The following is a 26,887-nucleotide window of genomic DNA, read 5'->3' on the forward strand; positions in this document are numbered from 1 at the left end:
TGACTGTCAGTATGGCACAGAGCTATTAGTTAGGTACTGTATGCCTAATGAGGGATGAACTCAGACCTCTCTCTCTCACTCTCTCTTCCTGAGTCCATCTCTTCAGCTGAGCGTCTTGTGCCACAGGTCGAAGCAGGGCACCACGTGTAGCCTGACGTACTTGTGCCCACCGGAGGAGCACTCCAGACAGCCGTAGACCGTCTCCCTCGGTGTCTGGCCCCGGCCACACAGGGCACAGGGGCCCTTGGGGATGTTGTGGTTGAGGAGGTTGACACGGGAGTGGGAGTCCCCTCTCAGATAGGCGGTGGAGACGTCCGTCATGCTGGCTGCTTTTTCGTAGTAGTCTGTCACTACGTCGTCCATATAGGTGTCTGAGTGGGTGTGCGTGAGCTCCTCAAACGTCCTGTCGTCTTGAGTAGGGAAAAGGAAGGATGAGGATTAGAGTGTCACTGGAACATCGGAAAATGTGCAGGGATTATTTTGTTTTCACTCATTATCTTTACATTACCCTGTGCTTTAACTAGCATTTGTGTCAGTGGTTTCCTGCAGTCAAATGACCTAGTGGCCTCATTCCTATTTTTCATAATTTCATAATTAATAACATGTTTGTTTTTTAAACACAGAAAATCCTGTGTTTCGTATATGTCAAACAGTTTTGTTATATTTCAGTCTTCTATGATGTATTTAAAGTGTGATATCGGGATGCATTTCAACTCTATATCTGACATAGTACAGGTGTCTTCTTTTTTTAAGCCCATAATCATGTGTGTGAGGTGTATACGCTTGTTTCAAAGTAGATTTGTTTAAGACTACCAAGAATCACTATGTGACCCTGATTCAGCCCACTGCAGTAAAAGGTTAAGAGATGAAAGAAGGTTCCCACCTGCTCTGAAGGGGTTCCCGTACACAATCCCAGACAGGAACCTGCGTAGCCGTCCCATAGAGAATCGACCAATGAAACCACCCAGCTGCTCTCTGATCAGCTCCTTCTCAAATCCGCCTGACGACTCAGGGCTTACGCAGATATCTGATCAGGAGAAGGGGAACTATATTAGTGTGTGTGTGTGTGTGTGTGTGGTGTGTGTGTGTGTGTGTGGTGTGTGTGTGTGTGTGTGTGTGTGTGTGTGTGTGTGTGTGTGTGTGTGTGTGTGTGTGTGTGTGTGTGTGTGTGTGTGTGAGATTGAGAGAGAGAGGCAGACAGACAGACAGACAGACAGACAGACAGACAGACAGACAGACAGACAGACGCAGAGAAAGACAGAGACAGAGAGAGAGAGAAAGAGAGAGAGACAGAAAGAGAGAGAGAGAGAGAGAGAGAGGGAGAGAGAGAGAGAGAGAGAGAGAGAGAGAGAGAGAGAGAGAGAGAGAGAGAGAGAGAGAGAGAGAGAGAGAGAGAGAGAGAGAGAGAGAGAGAGAGAGAGAGAGAGAGAGAGAGAGAGAGAGAGAGAGAGAGAGAGAGAGAGAGAGAGAGAGAGAGAGAGAGAGAGAGAGAGAGATGGGGGTCAAGTGTAACTGTGTCTGTGTGTTTGTTGTGGTTGTCTCACCAAGTCGTCCATCCAATCGAACAAACAGTTCAAAGATGCTGAATGCGATGGTGGTGTGAGCTGGGATCACTATGGCCTTGTCTCGACCTTTGGGGTTTCGACCATCATCAATCTGAAACTGTAGAACCCCAGTCAGACAGGTGAGACAGGGCATTCATCCATTCAACCATTACCTGCTAAGAGTGTCAGATGTCAGTGTTTCTGTGTGTACTGTACAGTGTGTGAGTGTGTGTGGTGTGTAGGTGTGTGTATTGTGTCTGTGTGTATGGTGTGTGTGTGTGTAGGTGTGTGTACTGTGTGTGTGTACTGTGTGTACTGCATGTTTGTAGGTGTGTGTACCCTTATGTGTACGTGTGTGTACCCTTATGTGTACAGTGTGTGTACGGTGTGTGTACGGTGTGTGTACGATGTGTAGGTGTACGTATTGTATGTGTGTGTGTACTGTGTGTGTACTGTAGGTGTGCGTTTACCCTCATAGTCGTCCGTCTCATGCCAGCGTGGACAGTGAGAGAACACTGACGAGTCGTACGGATGCTCTCCATGACAACGCAGAGAACGCTCCGCCCACTTTCTTTGGACTGACGAATCAGACAGTGATCAAGATCCACTTTCCTATAGTGGACAGAAACCAGAACACAAACCTGTGTCAGAAAGACTTTTACTGTCCAGGTGTAATATACAGTATGTACAACCAACATGGTCTCATTAGAATATAAACAGCTTGGTTCTATCTGCAAAAAGATGATTCTGAGATAATTGGCTTTAAAGTTCTGAAACCTCATTGGTTTGAATGGTGTCAACTACTTTTATCTTGTATTATTTTAAACTTAACATGAATTGAGGTATTTAGACTACTGTATAGGTAGAGAACGTTGAACAGAACTATGTCAATAACTAAATGTTGAGTAAAATACAGATAGAACCAATAGTCCCAAGCTACTCTGCACCAATGTGTCGGAGGAAACACCATACACCCGGTCAGCGTGCACTGCGCCCGGCCCGCCACAGGAGTCACAAGTGCGCGATGAGACAAGGATATCCCTGCCGGCCAAACCCTCCCTAACCCGGACGACGCTGGGCCAATTGTGCGCCGCCCCATGGGCCTCACGGTCGCGGCCAGTTGCGACAGAGCCTGGGCTCGAACCCACAATCTCTGGTGGCACAGCTAGCCACTGCACCACCCAGGAGGCCCCATCGTAGTTATATATTAACTAACCTGATATATTAGTAGTTTGTCATCGCCATTGTGACCCTTGGTAATATCTTATCAGAAACAAGAATGCAATAGAATAAAGTTGAAGCTATTTTCCACCACCTGCAGTGTACCTGGAGTTGAGTTCCCTGAGTAGAGTTGGGACCTCCACCTCGTGTTTGGTGACGATCCCAAAGGAGGCTTTGACGGCCACAGAGTCTGAACCACTGATGTTGAACCCCACGTCGTTCATCAGGTGGTTCCCTAATCTGCCGTTCAGGGCCACGTCAGATTTGTCCTCATAGTTCAGGAGCTGGTACGACGACACCCCTGTTTGAATGCAATAAAAGGCCTTGTTAAAGGCATCTGATATTGTATGGGACTAGCTTTTCATCTGCAGAAAACACATGACGGTCCTGCTTTACTTTGTCAAAGAGAGAGACCGTTATAATGCATTATGAGCCCATTATAATGCCTTATAAGCTATTCATAATGCACTATAATGAATGACATAGGCGTTAATAGCTGCTGATAAAAATGCATTCCTCCTCTCACTGGACTCTACCTGCTGTGATCTCCTTCTCCCCCACCAGGATGTCTTTCAGGGAGAAGGGGGTTGAGGCATACTTGGTTTTCTTCCAGAAGTGTCTCTTCCTCTTCCTGGTGACCAGGCTGAGCGGTTGGTAGCGGTCAGCCTCACTCAGACTCGGTACGGGGATCAACCGACCTGTGTCTCCCACCTGCTTCACAAAGTTCTTGGTCGCCGCAGCGAACATAGCGGTGACCAAGAAACAGCAGACGGGTGCAGGAGTCACTGCTGGACACGCACGGCAGCAACAGGTAAGTGTCCGCTGTCCAGGCAAATGTCAATCCTTTAGTTTACACTATTAAAGAAGTTTATTCTTCTCTTTTCCTTATCTTTGGTGAGTTCACATTGGGAAGTTCTGCACAGGTGGACAGTTGTTCTGATAGATCTCTCTCAAACAAGTAGAGTCATTCAGCTGTGCAGCTCAGGGCTCAGGGCTAATGAATAATGGAGACACCACGTAAGGGGATATGGGGACAAGCTGTCCCATAACATGATTGGACAGGTAGTTCCCTTCATTCTTCCTGTCATGTGACCAGTGAGCTCATCAATGGGTTATGCAGTACTTCCTGTGCTACTCTGCCTTTGAGGCCCTAGATGTCTATCAATAATGCTGCCCTAAGTGCTGAAAGAGATATCAGTGTAAGTAAGGTATCAATAGTTTCATTGTAGCTGGTTAGGGAATCTGATCACATTCAAATGGGTCAGGGTTACACACCTTAAAGCAAAACTCCACCCAAAAGCTATCTATTGGTGTGGTCCCAAATGTTGTTGATATAGTCACAAATGTTTTGCATGTCAGCAATCAAGTTTTCAAGATATATAACCTTCATAATACAGAAATACAGCCGGTATGATACATTCAGCATCACATGAAAGTTATATATCTTGAAAACTTGATTGCTGACATGCATTTTTTAATTGAACCTTTATTTAAATAGGAAAGTCAGTGAAGAACAAATTCTTATTTACAATGACGGCCTACACCGGCCAAACCCGGACGATGTAGGCCAATTGCGCGCCGCTGTGCCACTTGGGGCTATATCAACAATGGACTAATGAAACAAATACCAGAGTAGCATGTGAAACATCTGGTTCCTGTGTTGTGAACTAGCATGACAAATAGCAAGAAGAGTGGTGGTCTTTGTGGTGTCTATGTTCAAATGTACTTTTCTTGTGGTTGTGTCTGGTACCAATAATAGACTAGTCTACATGTTACAGGGAGTTTAATACTTCTAGACCAAGGCTTTCCCCACCCAAAGATCATACAGGATATTTTATGTTATGACCTTGCCTTGCCTTCCTTGTAATTTAGCTGTTTGGCTCGGAAATTAAACGTAATGTTGTTTATTTATGAGACTTTTTAAAAAGTGGGGAATGGGTGTGGTTTCCACAGTGTAAACTATGTCTGTATTCACACTGGTCCATTAACACTGAACAGGAATAGAACGCTCTTTCTAAAGGTCAGAATGACTACCCAGGTAGGCTATTATAGAGATAAGCAGGACACAAAGCAGGACAAGCAGGACAAGCAGGACACAAACACTTATAACTGTACAAATGACCATATGGGGACATGGAATGAATAAACTTCTGTGAATGCCTTCACAGTTTTAAGTAAATCCAGAGAAACTACTGTTGTGAAGCTGGTGAGCGTTTCCAAGCCTTCTGCTGCAAAATGGCTGCCTTGACATCTCAGAATACATTACCTCCTGCTGGTGTGTTTGTGGTGTTTTGATTTGTTTGGCGCGTCAGGTTTTGTTTGTGTAATCATTTTAATATCCTACCCTCCTCATTTTAATACAGACATTCATCAGGATTTTTGTGTCCAAAAGACATTTTTGATTCATCAAGACAGCTCTTTTACAAGCTATAGGATGACACACATGACATCCTATATACACTGCTCAAAAAAATAAAGGGAACACTTAAACAACACAATGTAACTCCAAGTCAATCACACTTCTGTGAAATCAAACTGTCCACTTAGGAAGCAACACTGATTGACAATAAATTTCACATGCTGTTGTGCAAATGGAATAGACAAAAGGTGGAAATTATAGGCAATTAGCAAGACACCCCCAAAAAAGGAGTGATTCTGCAGGTGGTGACCACAGACCACTTCTCAGTTCCTATGCTTCCTGGCTGATGTTTTGGTCACTTTTGAATGCTGGCGGTGCTCTCCCTCTAGTGGTAGCATGAGACGGAGTCTACAACCCACACAAGTGGCTCAGGTAGTGCAGTTCATCCAGGATGGCACATCAATGCGAGCTGTGGCAAAAAAGGTTTGCTGTGTCTGTCAGCGTAGTGTCCAACGCATGGAGGCGCTACCAGGAGACAGGCCAGTACATCAGGAGACGTGGAGGAGGCCGTAGGAGAGCAACAACCCAGCAGCAGGACCGCTACCTCCGCCTTTGTGCAAGGAGGTGCACTGCCAGCGCCCTGCAAAATGACCTCCAGCAGTCCACAAATGTGCATGTGTCAGCATATGGTCTCACAAGGGGTCTGAGGATCTCATCTCGGTACCTAATGGCAGTCAGGCTACCTCTGGCGAGCACATGGAGGGCTGTGCGGCCCCACAAAGAAATGCCACCCCACACCATGACTGACCCATCGCCAAACCGGTCATGCTGGAGGATGTTGCAGGCAGCAGAACGTTCTCCACGGCGTCTCCAGACTCTGTCACGTCTGTCACATGTGCTCATGTGCTCAGTGTGAACCTGCTTTCATCTGTGAAGAGCACAGGGCGCCAGTGGTGAATTTGCCAATCTTGGTGTTCTCTGGCAAATGCCAAACGTCCTGCACGGTGTTGGGCTGTAAGCACAACCCCCACCTGTGGACGTTGGGCCCTCATACCACCCTCATGGAGTCTGTTTCTGACCGTTTGAGCAGACACATGCACATTTGTGGCCTGCTGGAGGTCATTTTGCAGGGCGCTGGCAGTGCACCTCCTTGCACAAAGGCGGAGGTAGCGGTTCTGCTGCTGGGTTGTTGCCCTCCTACAGCCTCCTCCACATCTCCTGATGTACTGGCCTGTCTCCTGGTAGCGCCTCCATGCTCTGGACACTACGCTGACAGACACAGCAAACCTTTTTGCCACAGCTCGCATTGATGTGCCATCCTGGATGAACTGCACTACCTGAGCCACTTGTGTGGGTTGTAGACTCCGTCTCATGCTACCACTAGAGTGAGAGCACCGCCAGCATTCAAAAGTGACCAAAACATCAGCCAGGAAGCATAGGAACTGAGAAGTGGTCTGTGGTCACCACCTGCAGAATCACTCTTTTTTTGGGGGTGTCTTGCTAATTGCCTATAATTTCCACCTTTTGTCTATTCCATTTGCACAACAGCATGTGAAATGTATTGTCAATCAGTGTTGCTTCCTAAGTGGACAGTTTGATTTCACAGAAGTGTGATTGACTTGGAGTTACATTGTGTTGTTTAAGTGTTCCCTTTATTTTTTTGAGCAGTGTATATATATGCTACTGTAATGTCATCTGTAATCAGTAACTGATTCAATTTTTTCAGTAATCTGCTGAACGCTGGCTGTCTGAGACTGAGAGCACAGGAAAAAAGGAAGAAAATTAGAGGTTAGACAACCCTTTAAAAGCGGGAGTGAGAGAGAGCCGCGAGAGAGAGAGAAGTAGAGAGAGAGTGAGGCGGCGGGAGAGAGAGAAGTAGAGCGAGAGAGAGAGACTGTTTCTCTGGTCTAGTTCAGGCAGTTCTTTTCTCTTCTCAAGGCTACTTGGATATTACTGGATGGTACTGTGCACTGCAACGCTAGCCTAGCTCTCTCATCCTCCTCTCCTCTCGTCTTCCTCTCTGCCCTGTACGTGTGTTGGGAAGGTGCCTGTCTCAGGTGCAGACATGGCCACCTCTGTGCTCTCCAGGATTATTCTATGTCTTGCTATATCTCTGGTTCCGGTTTTGACAGTGACCAGCCAGGATGTCAAGCTAGGTGAGTGGACGGGGCTGCACTGCATGACTTATGGTCTGACTGACGGATGATTGTGTTGATTGGCTTGTACTCAGTGATATGAGTTGCTCATGTGTTTAACTTTTTGTTCTACATTTTTTTAATTGATTGATTTAATAATCAGAAGTAGTAGGCTCGGCCAGGTGCAGACAACATTACAGACATAAACACTGTTGAAGATAACAACACAGCCAGAAAACCCAGAAATGGTTCCGATCGTTTTTTCACCCCTTTTTTCTATCTGGGATTTTAGTACTACTTCATATAAGGTCTGTGTTTCATGTAGACTTACCCTGGCATGACGTTTTGATAGCCTGGTCTGTGTTTCATGTAGACTTACCCTGGCATGACGTTTTGATAGCCTCATGCCAAGCTAAGCCTACACCAAACACACAATTCATTTGAATTGTGGCGGACTGTTGGGGTCCTCTTCGGCAGGTAGATGGCAGGTGGTCAAGATTGACACATCACACATCACACACAATGCAATTTAAAAACAACAGTATAATCAATTACTACTATATCAACCTTATCAACAGCACAGAGGTGCCCGTTTAGGAGTCGCCTCATCAAAGAATACCTCTAATCACACCGACATACTATTTCTCAGATATTTTGTAAGTTAAAGCTATTCTCTGAAGACAGAGTTTTCAGGTAGCTTGGTAACCCGTTCCACAGAACTGCAGCAGAGTACAGGAATTACTTTTTTTCCATGTAGATCTTGAGTCTATAGGGAACACATTTTGTTAAAGTCCCTCTGGGAACAAAGGATTACGGTTGAAAAGCTACCCGTAATATAACAAAGTTACTGGAATCTTCAGTGATCTATGGCAATCTATGGTAACTTTGGTGATTTATACTTGAATAATAATTTAAAAAAAATATTCATATATAGTATTCATTTTTTATATCTGTGTCCATATTGTCCATGAGTTTCTAGTGGATAGACCATATGGTTCAAGAGAAAATAGCATAATTAATGAAAAAGCATCTTATCATCAATGGCATTAATTCTGCAACTCTTCCAACTATTGTATTTTTTCACAACTGCCATCAGTTTGGCCACAAAACATTTACAACATAGACATATTGACATAGTAAAATAAATAAAAGTGTGTAAAAATATATAAATAATATTTCATGCTGAAACAACCCTCATTAAACACAAATGGTTTTCACTAAAATGATGGTTTATATTTCGGATAATGTTTTACAGTTTTGTTATTCCATTTTTTAATTTTAAAAATCATCTTATTAGACATATATATATATATATACTGTATATATATTTTACATGTGATAAGCCACACAGAGGGACACATATAATTACAGACACCTGTGATAATCTGAAGTACCACAAAAGGCCACTAGATGTCATCTGATAAGATTCCATATATTCCTTGAAAGTTAGATCAAGCATATCAATGAGAGGATGCAACTCTTTTATAGGGCCTTATTGAACATCTATAGGTGTTGTATAAGCCTTATTGAACATCTATAGGTGTTGTATAAGCCTTATTGAACATCTATAGGTGTTGTATAAGCCTTATTGAACATCTATAGGTGTTGTATAAGCCTTATTGAACATATATAGGCGTTGTATAAGCCTTATTGAACATCTATAGGTGTTGTATAAGCCTTATTGAACATCTATAGGCGTTGTATAAGCCTTATTGAACATCTATAGGTGTTGTATAAGCCTTATTTAACATCTATAGGCGTTGTATAAGCCTTATTGAACATCTATAGGCGTTCTATAAGCCTTATTGAACATCTATAGGTGTTGTATAAGCCTTATTGAACATCTATAGGTGTTTTATAAGCCTTATTGAACATCTATAGGTGTTGTATACGCCTTATTGAACATCTATAGGTGTTGTATAAGCCTTATTGAACAGCTATAGGTGTTGTATAAGCCTTATTGAACATCTATAGGTGTTGTATAAGCCTTATTGAACATCTATAGGCGTTGTATAAGCCTTATTGAACATCTAAAGGTGTTGTATAAGCCTTATTGAACATCTATAGGCGTTGTATAAGCCTTATTGAACATCTATAGGTGTTGTATAAGCCTTATTGAACATCTATAGGTGTTTTATAAGCCTTATTGAACATCTATAGGTGTTTTATAAGCCTTATTGAACATCTATAGGTGTTGTATACGCCTTATTGAACATCTATAGGTGTTGTATAAGCTTTATTGAACAGCTATAGGTGTTGTATAAGCCTTATTGAACATCTATAGGTGTTGTATAAGCAATGTTCATATTTCCTTTTCTGTCTTACTATTTCCTTTCTTTTATTTTTCATTCGTATTTAAAACATTTTTTAAGTTTGTGCTTTCGTTTACAGGCCTCAATATCACAATTATTATCTCACAATGAAATATAAAGTACTAAAATGTGTATTTTTTTTTTACTTTAGGAAGTGGTTTGTTTTATAAGTACCATCATACCTCTCACCCACAACAGGTTTAGTCCAGTTTACAGGCCACCCAGTCTCTGGACCACGTTGGCCTTGCACTCAACATTACACCCAAAAACGGAAAATTAAACAAACACTTTTAATGGATGCTATTTGCACATTGGTCACATTGTAGCTTTTTACAAGTGAGTAAATAAAGTATTCAAATAAAACAAATGGGACAGGTTATCTCAGAAATGATGTCTGGATACAAACATCCATACATGGATAGAATCCATATTTTTATTTAGTTTTTACAAGGCATGTCAGTTAGGAACAAATTCTTATTACTATAACGGCAACAATTTTTGCATTCAGCAAAAATACATCCCTCTCAGACAGACTACGTGGTAAAGTGATGTTGTGTGCATGACTGGTTGGCTGGCTGACTGGCTGGCAGGGCTATTTCAGTGCAAGGCTGAGGCTGAATGAAGGGTTGTAGAGCGACATGGCCATAATGATGTGGGGACGGACCAAAACAGGCCACTGATTTTGGTCAGGGGTTTGCCAGAGAGTAGCCGGACACACCCAGTGAAATGATGCATGCTGGGTATGAATATGCTTCATGCTGTCGGCATCCACAAAGCCCATATCACTTTAGGAGTATACTGTCTTTGAACAGCGAAGAATGTAAGTTACTGATGTGGTGAACAAAACATATTATTGAGTCTGGTTTCTCCCAATTATTCTTTTCCTTGTCACTTTTGTATCTGCTTGTGTAGCGACAGGTCAATCAAGTGATAAGTAGGCCTAACATTGCCTGCCACCTGGGCACAGTTTTTCAAAAGTTATCTGTTCGGGTTTTCGTCTATCGGATAAGATGAAATGCATAGAAACAGAATGAATAGAACGGGAGTCCTCATTCAAGATAATGATTCATCCGTTCTATTCATTCTATATCTCTGTATTTAATCCTATCCGATAGGTGAACTCCAGATAGATAAGGCCCTGATGACTGGTGTTAGCTCAACCAAGCTGATGCCTAGGCTTTAGCTCAGCGGGTGAAAGCAGACTTGTTCCAGGCAGGCAACCTGAGTTCAAACCCAGTAGGTCACACTTGCTGCTTGGGGGTTTAGGCCCATGTTGCTATAGAAAACGTCTTAGTGTAAAAAGTCACAGGTATTATGTAGTAAGGGAGGGGTGTATTGTAGTGTATTGTAATGTCTCATAATAAAGGCAGGAACGGAACAAATGGAATGGCATCAAACACTTGGAAACCATGTGTTTGATGTATTTGATACCATTCCACTGATTCCACTCCAGTCATTACAACGAGCCCGTCCTCCCCAATTAAGGAGCCACCAACCTCCTGTGGTCTATTGTTTGAGCAGATTAACGCTACAGCGAAAAAGACAAGAAAACCATACTTTCCAAAATGTTCCCCCATGTTCTTTAGCTGTAAAACAGTATACTATTGGACAATGTGTGATAGTGCTTGATAATATAACACCAAGATCACTTTCACCTGACTTCACAGCTGAGCAGCACAGTGTCATGAAGGTCAGTGTGTAGTGGGAAATTATAGCAGGCGGCCATATTGGATAATTAACTGAAGAGAAGCGGTGTTATGGTCCATGTGCAAACCACAAATTGATTCAATTTACAATAACCACAAGCCTCACTTTTATAGTGATCAACCCTCTGAACATAATGGATTTAATAATAACACCCTGGTTGGTGAAGTCAATTTGCATATTATTGATTCATTTGCACTATTCACTTGGGTACAGCTGACTTAATAATGTTATAACATTTTGTAAATGGAAGTTGGTCCATATGATGAAGCGTTTAGATTCCATGGCTGTGGAGTTAGCTGGGTGTGGCCTCTTATGGCTGGGTCAGAAATACAGCCCAGCCACAGGCACATGCTAAGCATAACCTATAATATAGGCCACTGTGGTTCTCCCTGAAATAACTCCTGCTTTTGAAAAGTAGCTTCTCTCTTGGGGAGAAGCTCGCCCACATAATGAGTACTTAGAAGTGACGTTTTTCATATAAAACTGGCTACGTTTATAAAAGTGAGATTCCGCAATGATACTACAAATAGTACTGCAGCAGGTGGTCAGTGTTGCTCCTAGTTTCACTCCCTTTGTTTCCAACAGAGGCCCCACGACCCCGCCTAGATAATGCCATGGGAAGTGCTTGGCTTGTTTCTTGCTTCCTGGCACCATCTGTATTGGAGCGATGTTTCCCCGATTCACAGATGAATTGTGAAAAGAGCTTCTGTTCTGTGTCATCGACCGTGCTGTATAACATCTTCCTCTTATCGTCAGTGAACTTTAGTCTCAGGGATCTCATTGAAGTGGGAAGAGCAATGTAGGCACCTATTTATAAAGGTACAAAAATAACATCAAGCCCAGAACCTGAATGGAAAGTCTGATTTCTTAGTCTATATTACTGGTTTTGACTTACATGACGTCACTGTCTTACTCAGTACTTATGTCGACTATATTTAGATGTAGGCCTAGAATTTACAACTTTAAATGACAAGTGGGGAGATGTAATTTTGCTAAGTAACGTAATGATTTATAATGACGAACTTCCTATTTTGTCATAGAAAGTGGTGAAATGTCTCTTATGGTGAGCAATCGCCCTACACAACTACATCCTTGGTATGAGCTTCTTCCAAGATTCATAATTACACATTGGAGGAAAAACATTTAACTTCACATTTTGACAACGAAGAGCTTCACTGAAAATGATAGTTGTGTGGAGCTGCTGCACCAAGATACATAAAGAGTAGGTCAGGACTTTCTATCCTGGGGACAATCTGAGACGGTGGTAATGTGTTACATTCTTCATAAAAACCCTAAACTGAACGCTTCACGCATTGGATAGTTTGTGGCAAGTGAGCTATATTTGACTTAACAGAATTTCGGACGTGTACCTAAACACAATGACACCAACACCACATTGTCCACATTATAGTAAACGTGAGATTGTCCCACTCTGGGGCAGTGTTCTCTCTCTTTAGTCTGCCACCTAGTGGCCATAGAAGAAACACACAATTTACAAGACTAATAATTTAGTCACATGGACACTCATCAGGTCACATGGTCCTTAAAAACTCTCATCCTTAATCAGGCCTCCTGAACATCCCCTTGATTCTATTGGCCCGAAATGGTCATTCATGCTTTTTGTCATCTCTGAAAATCCCAGAAACATGGTGGTGTTGTTTCCTGGTGTTATTGTAGAGGGTTACTCTACCTCTTACTTCATATGGGTTGAGGACTTGACATGTAAAGATACGTGTGTAAATGCTGTTTACTTGCTCTGGCAGGGCACAAAGACAGCTGTGCCGAAAACGGCAAAGTCTACAGCAACAACGAGATGTGGAACCCGGAGCCATGTAAGATCTGTGTGTGTGACCTGGGGACTATTACCTGTGAGGACGTCCGATGTGAAGACCTAGCCTGTAATGAAACCAGCACCCCTGAGGGAGAATGTTGCCCTGTGTGCTCTGAGGCCGCAGGTACCCAGGGCCAGCAGGCTACTACCTGGGATAATCTGCTACCAAAGATCAAAACAGGTGACTACATTCTCACCACATTACATTGATCCATGTTTTACAGTTTCAAAGGCCCACTAAGAGAATTATTCCTTATGGTCATGATGGAATGGTGTTCGATTAATGGTGTTGTTACATTTCTTACAACACTGTAATTACAATCTCCCTACATCCTCTCAGTTCTCTCAGTGTTTTCTAATAGGACCTATGTGTGATTCATGTCTGTTCTTCAAACTCCATGACTCTGTAGAGGAGAAGACAGACGAGACCTGCAGGGACAACGGGCAGGTGTACGCCCACAACGACATGTGGACCCCAGAGCCGTGCAGGGTGTGTGTGTGTGACAGTGGAACCACCATCTGTGAGGAGGTGCAGTGTGAGATGGTGGGGAACTGTGAGAAGGTGACCATCCCTGAGGGAGAGTGCTGCCCTGTGTGTGACAGCTTCTCCAGCGCTAAAAGGAGGATAGGTGAGATAAATTATATATACAGTACATGCTTAAACATATATATTAATTATATGTCTAAGGAGCAGGGCTCACATGTCTACATCATTATCTCAGACGAACTGTGACTGCAAGGTGTTGCATGGAAATCCAAGTGTGAAACGTAGCGATTTAAGTTTGGATTCCCTGGAAGTGTTTCACTGATGATAAGAGGGGAAAACATACTAGATTTCATAGTGTTTCAACATATAACACAGTATCAAGTCATTGAAGATCACACATCAAATGAAGGATGAAAGATCTACATTAAAATCTGATTTCTTCCTTTCCCTTCCTCAAAGAAATGATGGCGTTCAAGGTGAGTAATGATAAAAGATATTCTCAATTTTCGGTTTTCCAATTTTTACTTGGACACACTCCTGAATATTAGGCTGAGTGCCAGTCTGTTTGTGTTGTCATGCCAACTCCTTGTCACTCATTGTCATATTTGGCTCGACAATGAGCAATGGGGTTGGTAAGAGCACAAACAGATCTGGAACCAGGCTACCTGAATAGCTGAGCTGATTGTCACATTGTTATTTGATGCATTTGATTTCCAGGGTCAGAAAGGCGAACCTGGTGATATCCCTTACGTAAGTCTGTGTTCATACATCTCAGAGACAGTGCATCTGTTAATCAACAATTCATGTGACTTTTGACACCTATTATGACAACTGTTATCAAAAACATTATACTGTCACTTTTATAGCTGAACAACTGTTTTTGTTTGTTTTTTGTTTCCAGGTCGTGGGGCCAGTAGGTCAACCCGGACCAATGGTGAGGACTCTGTAGACATTTCTTTTGTGTAAAAATAAATAAATTCATAAATCAACATATTTGACATAATTATGTTATAAGTTTTTCGTGCTGCTCATTGTAATGGCTGGAATTGAATCAATGGAACTGTACCAAACACATCAAACACATGGATACAACATGTTTGACTCCGTTTCATTGGATCTATTCCAGCCATTACAATGAGCCCTTCCTCTTATAGCTCCTCCCACCAGCCTCCTCTGGTATACTGTATAGAAGTTCAGCTGGCCCCTCCCCTCCTTGAGGTTCAGTCAGATTCCCTTTACCACACTAGATGGTACTATAGAGTTTCAGTAACCAAGGAGGGTTACCTGATGCTACTACTGCAGCCTCTTTCCACAGCTACAGTGGGAAGACACTACTGCTAGTGTAACATATCATGTGATCATGTTTTCTTGTTATCTGTGTCAATGTTTCAGGGTCCTCCCGGAGCTCATGGGAACAGAGGATACACTGGTTTCAAGGGCAGAAAAGTATGTCTAACACAATGACATTTACATCTAGAGAAGCGTGTTACAATACTGGGATTCAATGTGACCTAGGACTAACACACTATCCTGAGATAACTCACTGCTCTTCAATAGCTTTATGTGTTGAATCTGGTAGACATGTTGAATCATCTCTCTAGTAGTGACGTTCAATACTGTCACTCATGAGTTTTCATATGTTTCCTAAAATCCAGGGTTTACAGGGCCCAGCTGGCATCGATGGGGAACCAGGAGTCCCAGGGAACCCTGGTGAGCCAGGATCCCCCGGCCAGCCCTCACACCCTGGGGTGAGTTTGTCTGTCTGTCTCCCCAGCCTGACACTTCACTGGTGCAGTCTGTAACCTTAATTTCTGGTCAAAAGTGCTTTCCCCCCCGACACTTGTTAGTAAACTGACTGAGAGGGTTGGTTTTGGAAAAAATACAGCCATTTTGTATTTTGTTTAGCTTTTTGGCCGAATGTGCTTGCTGTACCTGAAATCATTTTCACCCCAAAACGTCAAGTAAGTAACATGAAGAGACTTGGGGGCTTGTAGGGATAGCTCAGAGGTTCCAAACGTTTTCTATCCCTCTTCTCATTGTACCTGTCCAGTTGAGGGGGAGGTCACTGCACCTATTCTCTTCATACGGAGTCTGTGGTCACCAGTGAAGAACTTCCACACCGTGGTGATGATGAATGAATGACCGTCCTCCTCTCTCCCCCAGGGTCAGCTGGTCTCTCAAATGGCAGCAGGCTTCGGTGAGAAATCAGCTGGGATGATGGGAATGATATCTGGCAACAGGGTGAGTTACTATTAAGCCACCTGGGATGATGGGGATGATATCTGGCAACAGGGTGAGTTACTATTAAATCACCTGGGATGATGGGAATGATATCTGACAACAGGGTGAGTTACTATTAAATCTTCTGTCCTATACAAAAAAGTCCCTGACAACCTCATTGACTGGTAGTCCTTGCTAAGTGTGTGTGTCCATGGGCAGTAGATTGTCAACAAGGAAAGACATACTGTAGAGTATGCACAACAGGGGGCTGGTGTTACCTTCATTTGGGAGGACAGGCTCGTGTTGATGGCTGGAGTGGAATTAGTTTAATGGTTGCCATGGTTTCCATGTGTTTGATGCCATTCCATTTGCTCCGTTCCAGCTGCATCCTGTCTTATACATTGTCTTTGGTGGGCTTGATTGAACGACAGTTCATTTACGTTTGTGCCTACATTACTCATTACTCTGTCTCTGTATGTTGTCTTCATGTATATTTTAGGGTGAAGCAGGACCAAGAGGGCCTCCTGGACCGTCCGGTCAACCAGTAAGTCAAAGATGGTCGACTATATCTACCTTTCAGACATCAGTTTTTACTGGAGATCATTTCTGTAAGTAAACAGACAGACGTGATAATTTCCTTTTCCTCTCTGTCTCGTAGGGACCTACAGGGGGGCAGGGGGCCCCAGGAGACGTTGGAGACCCAGGATCCATGGTAAGAACCATGCATATCTCTGCATCAGTCATCTCTCTGATGCTTTTTTGACTGGGTTTGAATCCTGGTCACCTACATGCTTGAAGACTGTTAGCCCATTGAGCTAAAGCCTAGGCATTGGCACAGGGAGCTAACTCAACAAAAAAAGGGCATAGACCATTGTTTCCCAACTGGCGGCCCACGGAAATCAGAAATCGGTTCCAAAGTATTCGCGCGCATAATATAGAGTTTAACAGTTTGTGATTGCATTCAAATGTAAGCAAGGTTAGAAATTATTTTTTTTTTGGTCAAATATTTGTATCTGTTTGGGCTTCTTGATGTTAATTTGCAGTCTACAAATTATTTGTAATTATGTTCCTGACAATCCGCTCAATAAAAAATCATACCGCGGCTGAATCAACTGACTAATCTTCCTGGTTTAGGCATTATCTCAGGGAGCTAACACAGTCTTCAGTTCTCAGGCAAAGTTATCATCATCACACCAGCTTGGATCACTGAACTACCTCCGCTACACTCTCACACACTGTATTGAGGTGTTACACCAATATCTACCAATCACACACTGTATTGAGGTGTTACACCAATATCTACCAATCACAGTCTGTCTTGAGGTGTTACACCAATATCTACCAATCACACACTGTATTGAGGTGTTACACCAATATCTACCAATCACACACTGTATTGAGGTGTTACACCAATATCTACCAATCACAGTCTGTCTTGAGGTGTTACACCAATATCTACCAATCACACACTGTATTGAGGTGTTACACCAATATCTACCAATCACACACTGTTTTGAGGTTTTACACCAATATTTACCAATCACACACTGTATTGAGGTGTTACACCAATATTTACCAATCACACACTGTATTGAGGTGTTACACCAATATCTACCAATCACACACTGTTTACCAATATCTACCAATCACACACTGTATTGAGGTGTTACACCAATATCTACCAATCACACACTGTATTGAGGTGTTACACCAATATCTACCAATCACACACTGTATTGAGGTGTTACACCAATATCTACCAATCACACACTGTATTGAGGTGTTACACCAATATCTACCAATCACAGTCTGTCTTGAGGTGTTACACCAATATCTACCAATCACACACTGTATTGAGGTGTTACACCAATATCTACCAATCACACACTGTTTTGAGGTTTTACACCAATATTTACCAATCACACACTGTATTGAGGTGTTACACCAATATCTACCAATCACACACTGTATTGAGGTGTTACACCAATATCTACCAATCACACACTGTATTGAGGTGTTACACCAATATCTACCAATCACACACTGTTTACCAATATCTACCAATCACACACTGTATTGAGGTGTTACACCAATATCTACCAATCACACACTGTATTGAGGTGTTACACCAATATCTACCAATCACACGCTGTATTGAGGTGTTACACCAATATCTACCAATCACAGTCTGTCTTGAGGTGTTACACCAATATCTACCAATCACACACTGTATTGAGGTGTTGCACCAATATCTACCAATCACACACTGTATTGAGGTGTTACACCAATATTTACCAATCACACTCTGTATTGAGGTGTTACACCAATATCTACCAATCACACTCTGTATTGAGGTGTTACACCAATATCTACCAATCACACACTGTATTGAGGTGTTACACCAATATCTACCAATCACACTCTGTATTGAGGTGTTACACCGATATCTACCAATCACAGTCTGTCTTGAGGTGTTACACCAGAGCTATATGTTGTATTGACTGTGTGTGATTGGACATGTTGTTTTCATACAGGGTGGCTTTGGTTCCAGAGGACCTGAGGGCCCACCAGGAAAACCAGGACCAGATGTAGGTACTCTACACTCCAACAGAGTCCATGTCCCTGTTCCCCATATAGTGCAATACTTTTGACCAGGACCCATAGGGCCAGTGGTGAGGAACAACCCACATTAGATATGACGTCTTCTGAGTATCAATGAGCCTGGTATGTTGATATTGGTTGCTTTCTGCATATGTTCCTTCATAGTATGTAGTAAGATTAGTGCAGAGTTTTTCCTAGCCACCGTGCTTCTACATCTGCATTGCTTGCTGTTTGGGGTTTTAGGCTGGGTTTCTGTACAGCACTTGGTGACATCAGCTGATGTAAAAGGGCTTTATAAATACATTTGATTATTGATTGATTGCACCGAATATTGTTTTAGTAAGTAGTAGACAAGCCAAAGTAAGTAGGACACAGCCAAAGACCATGGATGCCACTGATCAAAACAGATACAAATGTTATGGAAGTGTAATATCTTGATGCTAATGTAGATTGTAGGTAGCTCTGCATACTTTCTTCAATAGGCGCGGGTTGACAAACTTGTTAGTGCAGGCTACATTAGCACCAATACCTTGGTGTGTCTAACTCTGCCCTAACATGCCATGTTGTGTCATTAACTCGTTCTTTTTAACCTTTATCGGAGATGGTATAATGCCAAGTGACAATTAAACCTCTTGACTATTAGACAACACTAAATACCTAACACACCTTTGTTCAGGATTATACAACGGTGGTAATGCCTTTGAAGTTGGTGTTTGGAGGATACATTGGCTTGGTTTGAAGGCCCGAGACGAACCGTGGCAATATGTCCTCCTGTCATATGTCAGTTGTGCAGAGGAGAGGACAGAGTCAAGAGCAGGACACAGAACTGAGTAAATAACGTACTTTACTCTGAAAAATAAATCAGCCAAAATAATCCACGCAGGGATAACAACCCTAACACACAGGACTAACACAAACCAGGAGTAATCACGCACAAAACATCATGGCAACCAGAGGGTTAAATAGGGAAATAATAATAACTTCATGGGAACCAGGTGTGTACACTCAAGACATAACAAATGGAAAACAGAAACATGGATCGGTGGCAGCTAGAAAGCCGGTGACGACGAGCGCCGAACGCCGCCCGAACAAGGAGAGGCACCAACTTCGGCGGAAGTGGCGACACCTCCAAACACCAGCTTCTTGGGCATGTCACTTTAGCGAACCCAACATGGAGATTTAGATGTTATTTATTGATCTTTGTTCTACATCAAACTTTACTGCATTGAACATCTAGGCTTTACACACCCATCCAGAATCACTTTCACATTATGTTGGAGTGCTGTTTGTTTACCTTTCTGAAGTGCTGTTCATCTGTTGAACCCTTATGAAAAGATATTGCAGTCAGAGTGCAGTATAACAGCAGTACACTGTAATATAACTGTAGTTAGACTGCAATATAACGGTAGTAGGCTGCAAATACGGCGTCCAAAATAAATCAGTCTTTTTTACTACAGTAATTTTGTAGTGTAATTGCAGTGACAGTGCAGTATAACTGCAATCACTGCATCCAAAATACCACAGTTGACTGCAATTAAGTCACTTTTACTGCAGTTTCAAAACCGCAATCTTTTGTTGTAAGGGAAATGCTGTTTGACTATATCTGAGAGAGTGAAAATTACCACTATTTGTTACCTACCTGTACTGTAATATCTTCTAGCAGCTGAGAATGTTATGTGAATATGATGTGTTCCCTTCACAGGGAGAATCTGGCCCAACCGGAATAGATGGAGATAAAGGAGCCGCTGGATCTGCCGTAAGTAACAAACTGTCTTTCAACTGAAACCAACTATCTGTCAGCTTTCAAACAACCAATTATCTGCATTAAATGTCTTTCTCTGTCACTGCAAATCAAATGACAGTTGAATGCAAAGGCATTCGCAAAAACACAATTAATTACACACTTCTTTTATGATAGACATTTTAAGATTTTGATTATACCACTTACAACAATTTCCATATGATTAGAGTGAGTTGTAAGACTGTGGATGGATGTGCTTTATTTTCCCATCCAACTGTACTTAGTTAAGAAAGCAGGTACCATTGCCTTCAACCTAAACTTGAATAGTCTTCATTTTGTAAGTAAAACCAATGAACAATAGTCCACAACTAGAATAGACTGTTGTTTTAATGGGGCCACTGTATGTACTTATACATGTGAAAGTCAAACAGTGATTAAATGTGGTGATTTCCAGGGTGCCAGAGGTTTCCCAGGACTGCCAGGTCTCCCTGGACTGAAAGGCCTTAAGGTCAGCAGCAGCACATGGATGATCACAATGCTCATATCTCTGTACTGTAGTTTGAAGCATGGCTGCATGTACAGTTCTTTAAATAGTTAACTTGCCACTGTGCTGTTATGAACTTCTGTGAGATTCGTTAGAGCCTAGAACAGACCTGATCAGAACTGATGAGCTAATGTCTCATCAACAGGGTCATACAGGTCTTCTAGGAGCGAGAGGTCAATCTGGTGCTGCTGGGTCAAAGGTAAACTCATCATCATGCATATCTGTATATTTGTGCTGCTTCGCAAGGTTAGTATCTAAAAATGATCTGTTTCTGTTTGAAATTGCTGCACATATCGTGACTCTCTCTCTGTGTGTGTGTGTGTGTGTGTGTGTGTGTGTGTGTGTGTGTGTGTGTGTGTGTGTGTGTGTGTGTGTGTGTGTGTGTGTGTGTGTGTGTGTGTGTGTGTGTGTGTGTGTCTGTGTGTGTGTGTGTGTGTGTGTGTGTGTGTGTGTGTGTGTTATTTTACAGGGCCCATCAGGTACTCCTGGTGGAATGGGGCCCCCTGGTCCTGCGGTAGGTCATAATCAATTAGTTAATTGATAATAAATGATTATATGATTGTAACACCTGTTACTCACACACACCAATAGCTGTAAATACCCTGTTATGTGTCCAATCTATTAGTGAGGAGTGTAATATTATGTGAAACACGATACTGTATATTGTAGGGTCCAGCAGGAATGCAAGGGGAGAGAGGAAGGAGTGGCACAACTGGACCTGTGGTAAGAGAGATATGACTACTACTACTATAACTCTACATTACACAGCTCCCTCTCTTCAATCCATTGATTGCCCACCTGAATTAAATTGATCTGAGGTCAGTTGTTATTCAACATGTGGCATGAGGCATCATTGGTTTATATGTAGGTTCAAAATGTTTTGTTTTGGCTTATCAGTGACACATGTTTTAACCTTTGTTTTTATTTTTGATTTATCCAGGCGAGTCAATTAAGAACAAATTCTTATTTACAATGACATCCTGGCTTACAATGACAGCCTATGCTGCCACTGTCCTCCTATGGTGATGTGCATTGAGGATGAGATGATAGAGGTGAATTTGTCAAATCTTCTTTCAGTTGTGCATCTCTCTCCATACAGGGGAAACGTGGTGAATCTGGACATATTGGGAAAGCAGGACCACAGGTACGACCTCTAACATCCAACAAAACATCACCCTTCATATCAAATGATTATAATACACAAATCAGTATTACAAATTCAATATAACAAATGAAAAGCAACACTGTATCTACTCAAAATACACTATTTTCCTGAAAGCCAGTATAAAAGTGTTCTACATTTACAAATCAGCAGTGATGTTAACTGGGAAAAAGTGATGTTTCCAGTACTAACCAACACCAGAAGTGTGTCCAAAATGGCTCCCTATTTCCTATATAGTGTCTATAGTGTGAAGGGAATAAGGGGCCATTTTGGATACAGCCCCAGGTGTGGATGACATGCAGCCTACTGTACCAACCAACCATCTTGGATGTGATGTGATTCTAGGGTCCTATGGGGATCACTGGAGCTCTAGGATTCCCAGGTAGTCCAGGTATAAAGGTGAGTACTGTTCATTCTTTAATAGTCCTCTTCTTCACACCAGCCATGTACTAAATATTGGTGACTCAAACGTATAACCCAGTCCTTCCCCCTCAGAATTACATTTCATTCTAAACAGGCCCATTCGGACTACTCTATTCCGATAAAGATGTTTTTATGAGGGTGTTTTTATGAGGGTGTTTGTTCATTATGAGCTATGCATCTGTTCAACAACGGTTGATTAGAGTGCATGTAAACACACTCTGACTGTGACACTGTTGTCTCCAGGGGCAACCAGGGCCCCAAGGAGCACGAGGAACAGGGGGCCAGCAAGGACCAAGAGGGGAGGCCGGACGCGTGGGATTGGCTGGAGCTACGGGAATTCAGGTGTTTGGCTAATTCATGATGCTAATAATCTCTACACCTACGGTAACTGTACTATCAACAACTCACCACTTCAGGGTGTAGACTGATTCACTGAAAATGTTCCTGAATCTGGTTTCTGATTGAAACGTCCATTGAAAGTACATTTTATGCTTAACTGACTTGTCGGGTTAAATTAAGTTTTAAAAAATGACATAAAAAACATGTTGATTTCTGTAGGGTCCAACAGGAACAGAGGGTGCTGCCGGAGCCAAAGGACCATCCGTATGTATAACTTCACCTACTTTCATCTCTCCTTGTTCATCTCCTTGTTCAGCTACTCCCTTCTCCTCCCCTCAATCTAATGTATCTCTCACCTTCCAATCATCCAAATATTAATATCTGATGTATTGTTCATTATTATGTATTATGTAAAATCCTTGAATGTATGTAACAGGGTGTTGGCCCCGACATGCCATGCTGTCTGGACAGTAGACTACAGCTTGTCCTGTTAGAATGGGCCCTGGCACAGAGACAGTAGACTACAGCCTGTCCTGTTAGAATGGGCCCTGGCACAGAGTCACAGAGACAGTAGACTACAGCCTGTTCTGTTAGAATGGGCCCTGGCACAGAGTCACAGAGACAGTAGACTACAGCCTGTCCTGTTAGAATGGGCCCTGGCACAGAGTCACAGAGACAGTAGACTACAGCCTGTCCTGTTAGAATGGGCCCTGGCACAGAGTCACAGAGACAGTAGACTACAGCTTGTCCTGTTAGAATGGGCCCTGGCACAGAGACAGTAGACTACAGCTTGTCCTGTTAGAATGGGCCCTGGTACAGAGTCACAGAGACAGTAGACTACAGCCTGTCCTGTTAGAATGGGCCCTGGTACAGAGTCACAGAGACAGTAGACTACAGCCTGTCCTGTTAGAATGGGCCCTGGCACAGAGTCACAGAGACAGTAGACTACAGCCTGTCCTGTTAGAATGGGACCTGTCATAGAGACAGTAGACTACAGCCTGTCCTGTTAGAATGGGCCCTGGCACAGAGTCACAGAGACAGTAGACTACAGCCTGTCCTGTTAGAATGGGCCCTGGCACATAGTTACAGAGACAGTAGACTACAGCCTGTCCTGTTAGAATGGGCGCTGGTACAGAGTCACAGAGACAGTAGACTACAGCTTGTCCTGTTAGAATGGGCCCTGGCACAGAGTCACAGAGACAGTAGACTACAGCCTGTCTTGTTAGAATGGGCCCTGGCACAGAGTCACAGAGACAGTAGACTACAGCCTGTCCTGTTAGAATGGGCCCTGGCACAGAGTCACAGAGACAGTAGACTACAGCCTGTCCTGTTAGAATGGGCCCTGGTACAGAGTCACAGAGACAGTAGACTACAGCCTGTCCTGTTAGAATGGGCCCTGGCACAGAGTCACAGAGACAGTAGACTACAGCCTGTTCTGTTAGAATGGGACCTGTCATAGAGACAGTAGACTACAGCCTGTCCTGTTAGAATGGGCCCTGGTACAGAGTCACAGAGACAGTAGACTACAGCCTGTCCTGTTAGAATGGGCCCTGGCACAGAGTCACAGAGACAGTAGACTACAGCCTGTCCTGTTAGAATGGGCCCTGGCACAGAGTCACAGAGACAAAAGGCAGCCTGTCCTGTAAGAAAAGTCATTCATTGATGTCAATTTGTGAACACAGATTATATACCTATTTTAGGCATAATGATGTGATTTCTACCCCAGGGAGCTCCAGGTATCCAGGGTCTGACTGGACTGCTTGGCCCCGCGGGGCCCCCCGGACCACAGGGAACCACTGGACTGCCCGGGCCTAAGGGCCAACTGGTAAGAGATTTGTTGTTTAATTTTGACCACTCATTTCATTGTTTTGCTCAAGAATGGTTGTTAGGTCCCTAGCTGTTACAAAGGTCATAGGAACTACTGCTGGTTTCCATGCTCCAGTTAAAATGCTATCATATGGCTACATGTTCATAACGCCGTCAGGAAAAGCTAGCTCTCAAACCTTGAGATCGTACATTGTCAGTAGACTTGAAAAACAATGTCATGTGAAACATCTATCCATCATATTCTTCTCTTCTCACAAGGGTGATTTAGGCGTTCCCGGATTCAAAGGAGAGGCTGGATTCAAAGGAGAATCTGTAAGATATACAATCCGTCATAATGAATGTATCTCTAATTACATGGTTTAATAATGTACAATAGCAACAACCTGCCTTTCAACACATGCATGTCACATGCATGTGACGTTGAAAGGCAGGTTATGTTGTAAGGCAGGTTATGTTGAAAGGCAGGTTATGCTGGCGCTGGTTTCTTTCTGAATGGGGTACATATCTATCTGAGCCTTCCTCCAAAGTTCAGCTTGTTCACTTCATTTATTGGGCCTTTGACAGAAATGTCTCTTGCATTATCGAGCAATGAGTTAAAGACAACATCAAGGGTAGCAACATTTTCCACTTGGCTATTCCTTCAGTCTAGACCAGCTTTAAAGTGCTTAGTGCATGTTGAGCAGTTTGATGCTCCTAGGGACAAGTAAGTTTATCCACACCCAAAGTTGAGTGCAACAACAATATATTCAATTCATTTTATGGCACTCTTAAAAGGCCATACAGTAAAATATAACAAACACTAATGTATGATGTGGCAGCCATCTTGTTTGATTATGACGTCATTGCAGGGTGCACCTGGTGATCATGGAGCGCTGGGTCCCATGGGAGAGGAGGGGAAGAGGGGAGAACGGGGTGACGCCGGGACTTCAGGCGCCGCTGGACCCAATGGAGAGAGAGTAAATCAGCTCTTTCACTCACTACAAGAACTATGTCTGTCTCTGTCTCTTGTCTTTCTCTCTTTCTCTCTTTCTCTCTTTCTCTCTCTGTCTTTCCTCAGTACATTCAATAACAGCAAACAGCAAAATTATTTGATTAAAATCAAAACCATTTAGCAAATTCTGTTAAAACCAATGTGTAATTTCCAGGGTGCTCCTGGCAGTAGAGGTTTTCCTGGTCAGGATGGGCTACCTGGTCAAAAGGTAGGTTGATTTCTCTTTCAATCTATAGAATAAGTCAGCCGGGTTAAGTCATTGAATAATAATATTATGCCATTCAAACGCCACACTCCATTCTGTGATCAGGGTGCCCAAGGTGAGCGAGGACTGGGTGGGTCATCTGGTGCCAAAGGTGCCGATGGTGACCCAGGACGCACTGGAGAGCCAGGTCTTCCAGGGGCACGGGTGAGATAACACACCTCTACCTCTCGTCAGCATTCTCTATCACAGAAGAAAATTCCTTTGTGGTGATCATCACGCTTATGTTGATCCTAGATGAAACAGACATGAGAAGTACATGAACAGAACCACCTAAAAAAGAGTCAACATTTTATTAAAATCCTCCCTTTTCTTTCCTCAGGGTCTGTCGGGTCTTCTCGGCTCCCAGGGTCCTGAGGGACACCAAGGACCAATGGTGTGTGGATATGAGTCAGGATATATATATACTCCCCTACCCATTTCTATATATATATAAACTCAGCAAAAAAAGAAACGTCCCCTCATTGTAAATTGCATTTATTTACAGCAAACTTAACACGTGTAAATATTTGTATGAACATAACAAGATTCAACAACTGAGACATAAACTGAACAAGTTCCACAGACATGTGACTAACAGAAATTGAATAATGTGTCCCTGAACAGAGGGGGGGGGGGGGGGGGTCAAAATCAAAAATAACAGTCAGTATCTGGTGTGGCCACCAGCTGCATTAAGTACTGCAACGCAACTCCTCCTCATGGACTGCACCAGATTTGCCAGTTCTTGCTGTGAGATGTTACCCCACTCTTCCACCAAGGCACCTGCAAGTTCCCGGACATTTCTGGGGGGAATGGCCCTGCCCTCACCCTCCGATCCAACATGTCCCAGACGTGCTCAATAGGATTGAGATCCGGGCTCTTCGCTGGCCATGGCAGAACACTGACATTCCTGTCTTGCAGGAAATCACGCACAGAATGAGCAGTATGGCTGGTGGCATTGTCATGCTGGAGGGACATGTCAGGATGAGCCTGCAGGAAGGGAACCACATGAGGGAGGAGGATGTCTTCCCTGTAACGCACAGCGTTGAGATTGCTTGCAATGACAAGCTCAGTCCGATGATGCTGTGACACGTCGCCCCAGACCATGACGGACCCTCCACCTCCAAATCGATCCCGCTCCAGACTACAGGCCTCGGTGTAATGATCATTCCTTCGACAATAAACGCGAATCCGACCATCAC

The 26,887-nt window shown here is 43.1% G+C and overlaps 2 protein-coding genes across 2 annotated transcripts in view; one reads left to right on the forward strand and one right to left on the reverse strand.

The window, feature by feature from the left end:
• Window positions 1-84: 84 nt before the first annotated feature.
• On the reverse strand, window positions 85-3,512 carry LOC129845779 (pejvakin-like). Its single transcript, XM_055913690.1, has 6 exons — window positions 3,302-3,512; window positions 2,871-3,066; window positions 2,015-2,156; window positions 1,545-1,662; window positions 884-1,027; window positions 85-410 (listed from the first exon to the last, which is right to left on the reverse strand). The coding sequence occupies exons 1-6, from the start codon at window positions 3,510-3,512 to the stop codon at window positions 103-105; spliced, it is 1,119 nt and encodes a 372-aa protein (XP_055769665.1). The 3' UTR covers window positions 85-102.
• A 3,469-nt stretch (window positions 3,513-6,981) lies between these two features.
• Window positions 6,982-26,887, forward strand: part of LOC129845775 (collagen alpha-2(V) chain-like) — a 39,573-nt gene continuing 19,667 nt past the window's right edge. The window contains exons 1-27 of the mRNA XM_055913681.1: window positions 6,982-7,280; window positions 13,042-13,290; window positions 13,520-13,738; window positions 14,056-14,072; window positions 14,314-14,346; window positions 14,498-14,530; window positions 14,989-15,042; window positions 15,252-15,344; window positions 15,760-15,837; window positions 16,316-16,360; window positions 16,475-16,528; window positions 18,351-18,404; window positions 20,120-20,173; window positions 20,613-20,666; window positions 20,848-20,901; window positions 21,172-21,216; window positions 21,372-21,425; window positions 21,802-21,846; window positions 22,210-22,263; window positions 22,531-22,629; window positions 22,846-22,890; window positions 24,353-24,451; window positions 24,712-24,765; window positions 25,302-25,409; window positions 25,599-25,652; window positions 25,755-25,853; window positions 26,029-26,082. Of these exons, the coding sequence (XP_055769656.1) occupies window positions 7,190-7,280; window positions 13,042-13,290; window positions 13,520-13,738; window positions 14,056-14,072; window positions 14,314-14,346; window positions 14,498-14,530; window positions 14,989-15,042; window positions 15,252-15,344; window positions 15,760-15,837; window positions 16,316-16,360; window positions 16,475-16,528; window positions 18,351-18,404; window positions 20,120-20,173; window positions 20,613-20,666; window positions 20,848-20,901; window positions 21,172-21,216; window positions 21,372-21,425; window positions 21,802-21,846; window positions 22,210-22,263; window positions 22,531-22,629; window positions 22,846-22,890; window positions 24,353-24,451; window positions 24,712-24,765; window positions 25,302-25,409; window positions 25,599-25,652; window positions 25,755-25,853; window positions 26,029-26,082 (1,992 nt within the window). The 5' untranslated portion in view covers window positions 6,982-7,189. The remainder of the gene's footprint in view (window positions 7,281-13,041; window positions 13,291-13,519; window positions 13,739-14,055; window positions 14,073-14,313; window positions 14,347-14,497; window positions 14,531-14,988; window positions 15,043-15,251; window positions 15,345-15,759; window positions 15,838-16,315; window positions 16,361-16,474; window positions 16,529-18,350; window positions 18,405-20,119; window positions 20,174-20,612; window positions 20,667-20,847; window positions 20,902-21,171; window positions 21,217-21,371; window positions 21,426-21,801; window positions 21,847-22,209; window positions 22,264-22,530; window positions 22,630-22,845; window positions 22,891-24,352; window positions 24,452-24,711; window positions 24,766-25,301; window positions 25,410-25,598; window positions 25,653-25,754; window positions 25,854-26,028; window positions 26,083-26,887) is intronic.

This window comes from Salvelinus fontinalis, unplaced genomic scaffold (assembly GCF_029448725.1).
Source record: "Salvelinus fontinalis isolate EN_2023a unplaced genomic scaffold, ASM2944872v1 scaffold_0365, whole genome shotgun sequence".
NCBI lineage: Eukaryota > Metazoa > Chordata > Actinopteri > Salmoniformes > Salmonidae > Salvelinus > Salvelinus fontinalis.

Bases quoted from the DNA above. Each gene is read 5' to 3' on its own strand.
- LOC129845779 (XM_055913690.1), bottom strand. From the start codon at position 3,512: ATGTTCGCTGCGGCGACCAAGAACTTTGTGAAGCAGGTGGGAGACACA. The intron at 1,663-2,014 runs GTAAACGCACAC...GGGGTTCTACAG, and splicing joins TGAGACGGACGACTATGAGG to TTTCAGATTGATGATGGTCG. The intron at 411-883 runs GTGGGAACCTTC...TCCCTACTCAAG, and splicing joins CGGGAACCCCTTCAGAGCAG to ACGACAGGACGTTTGAGGAG.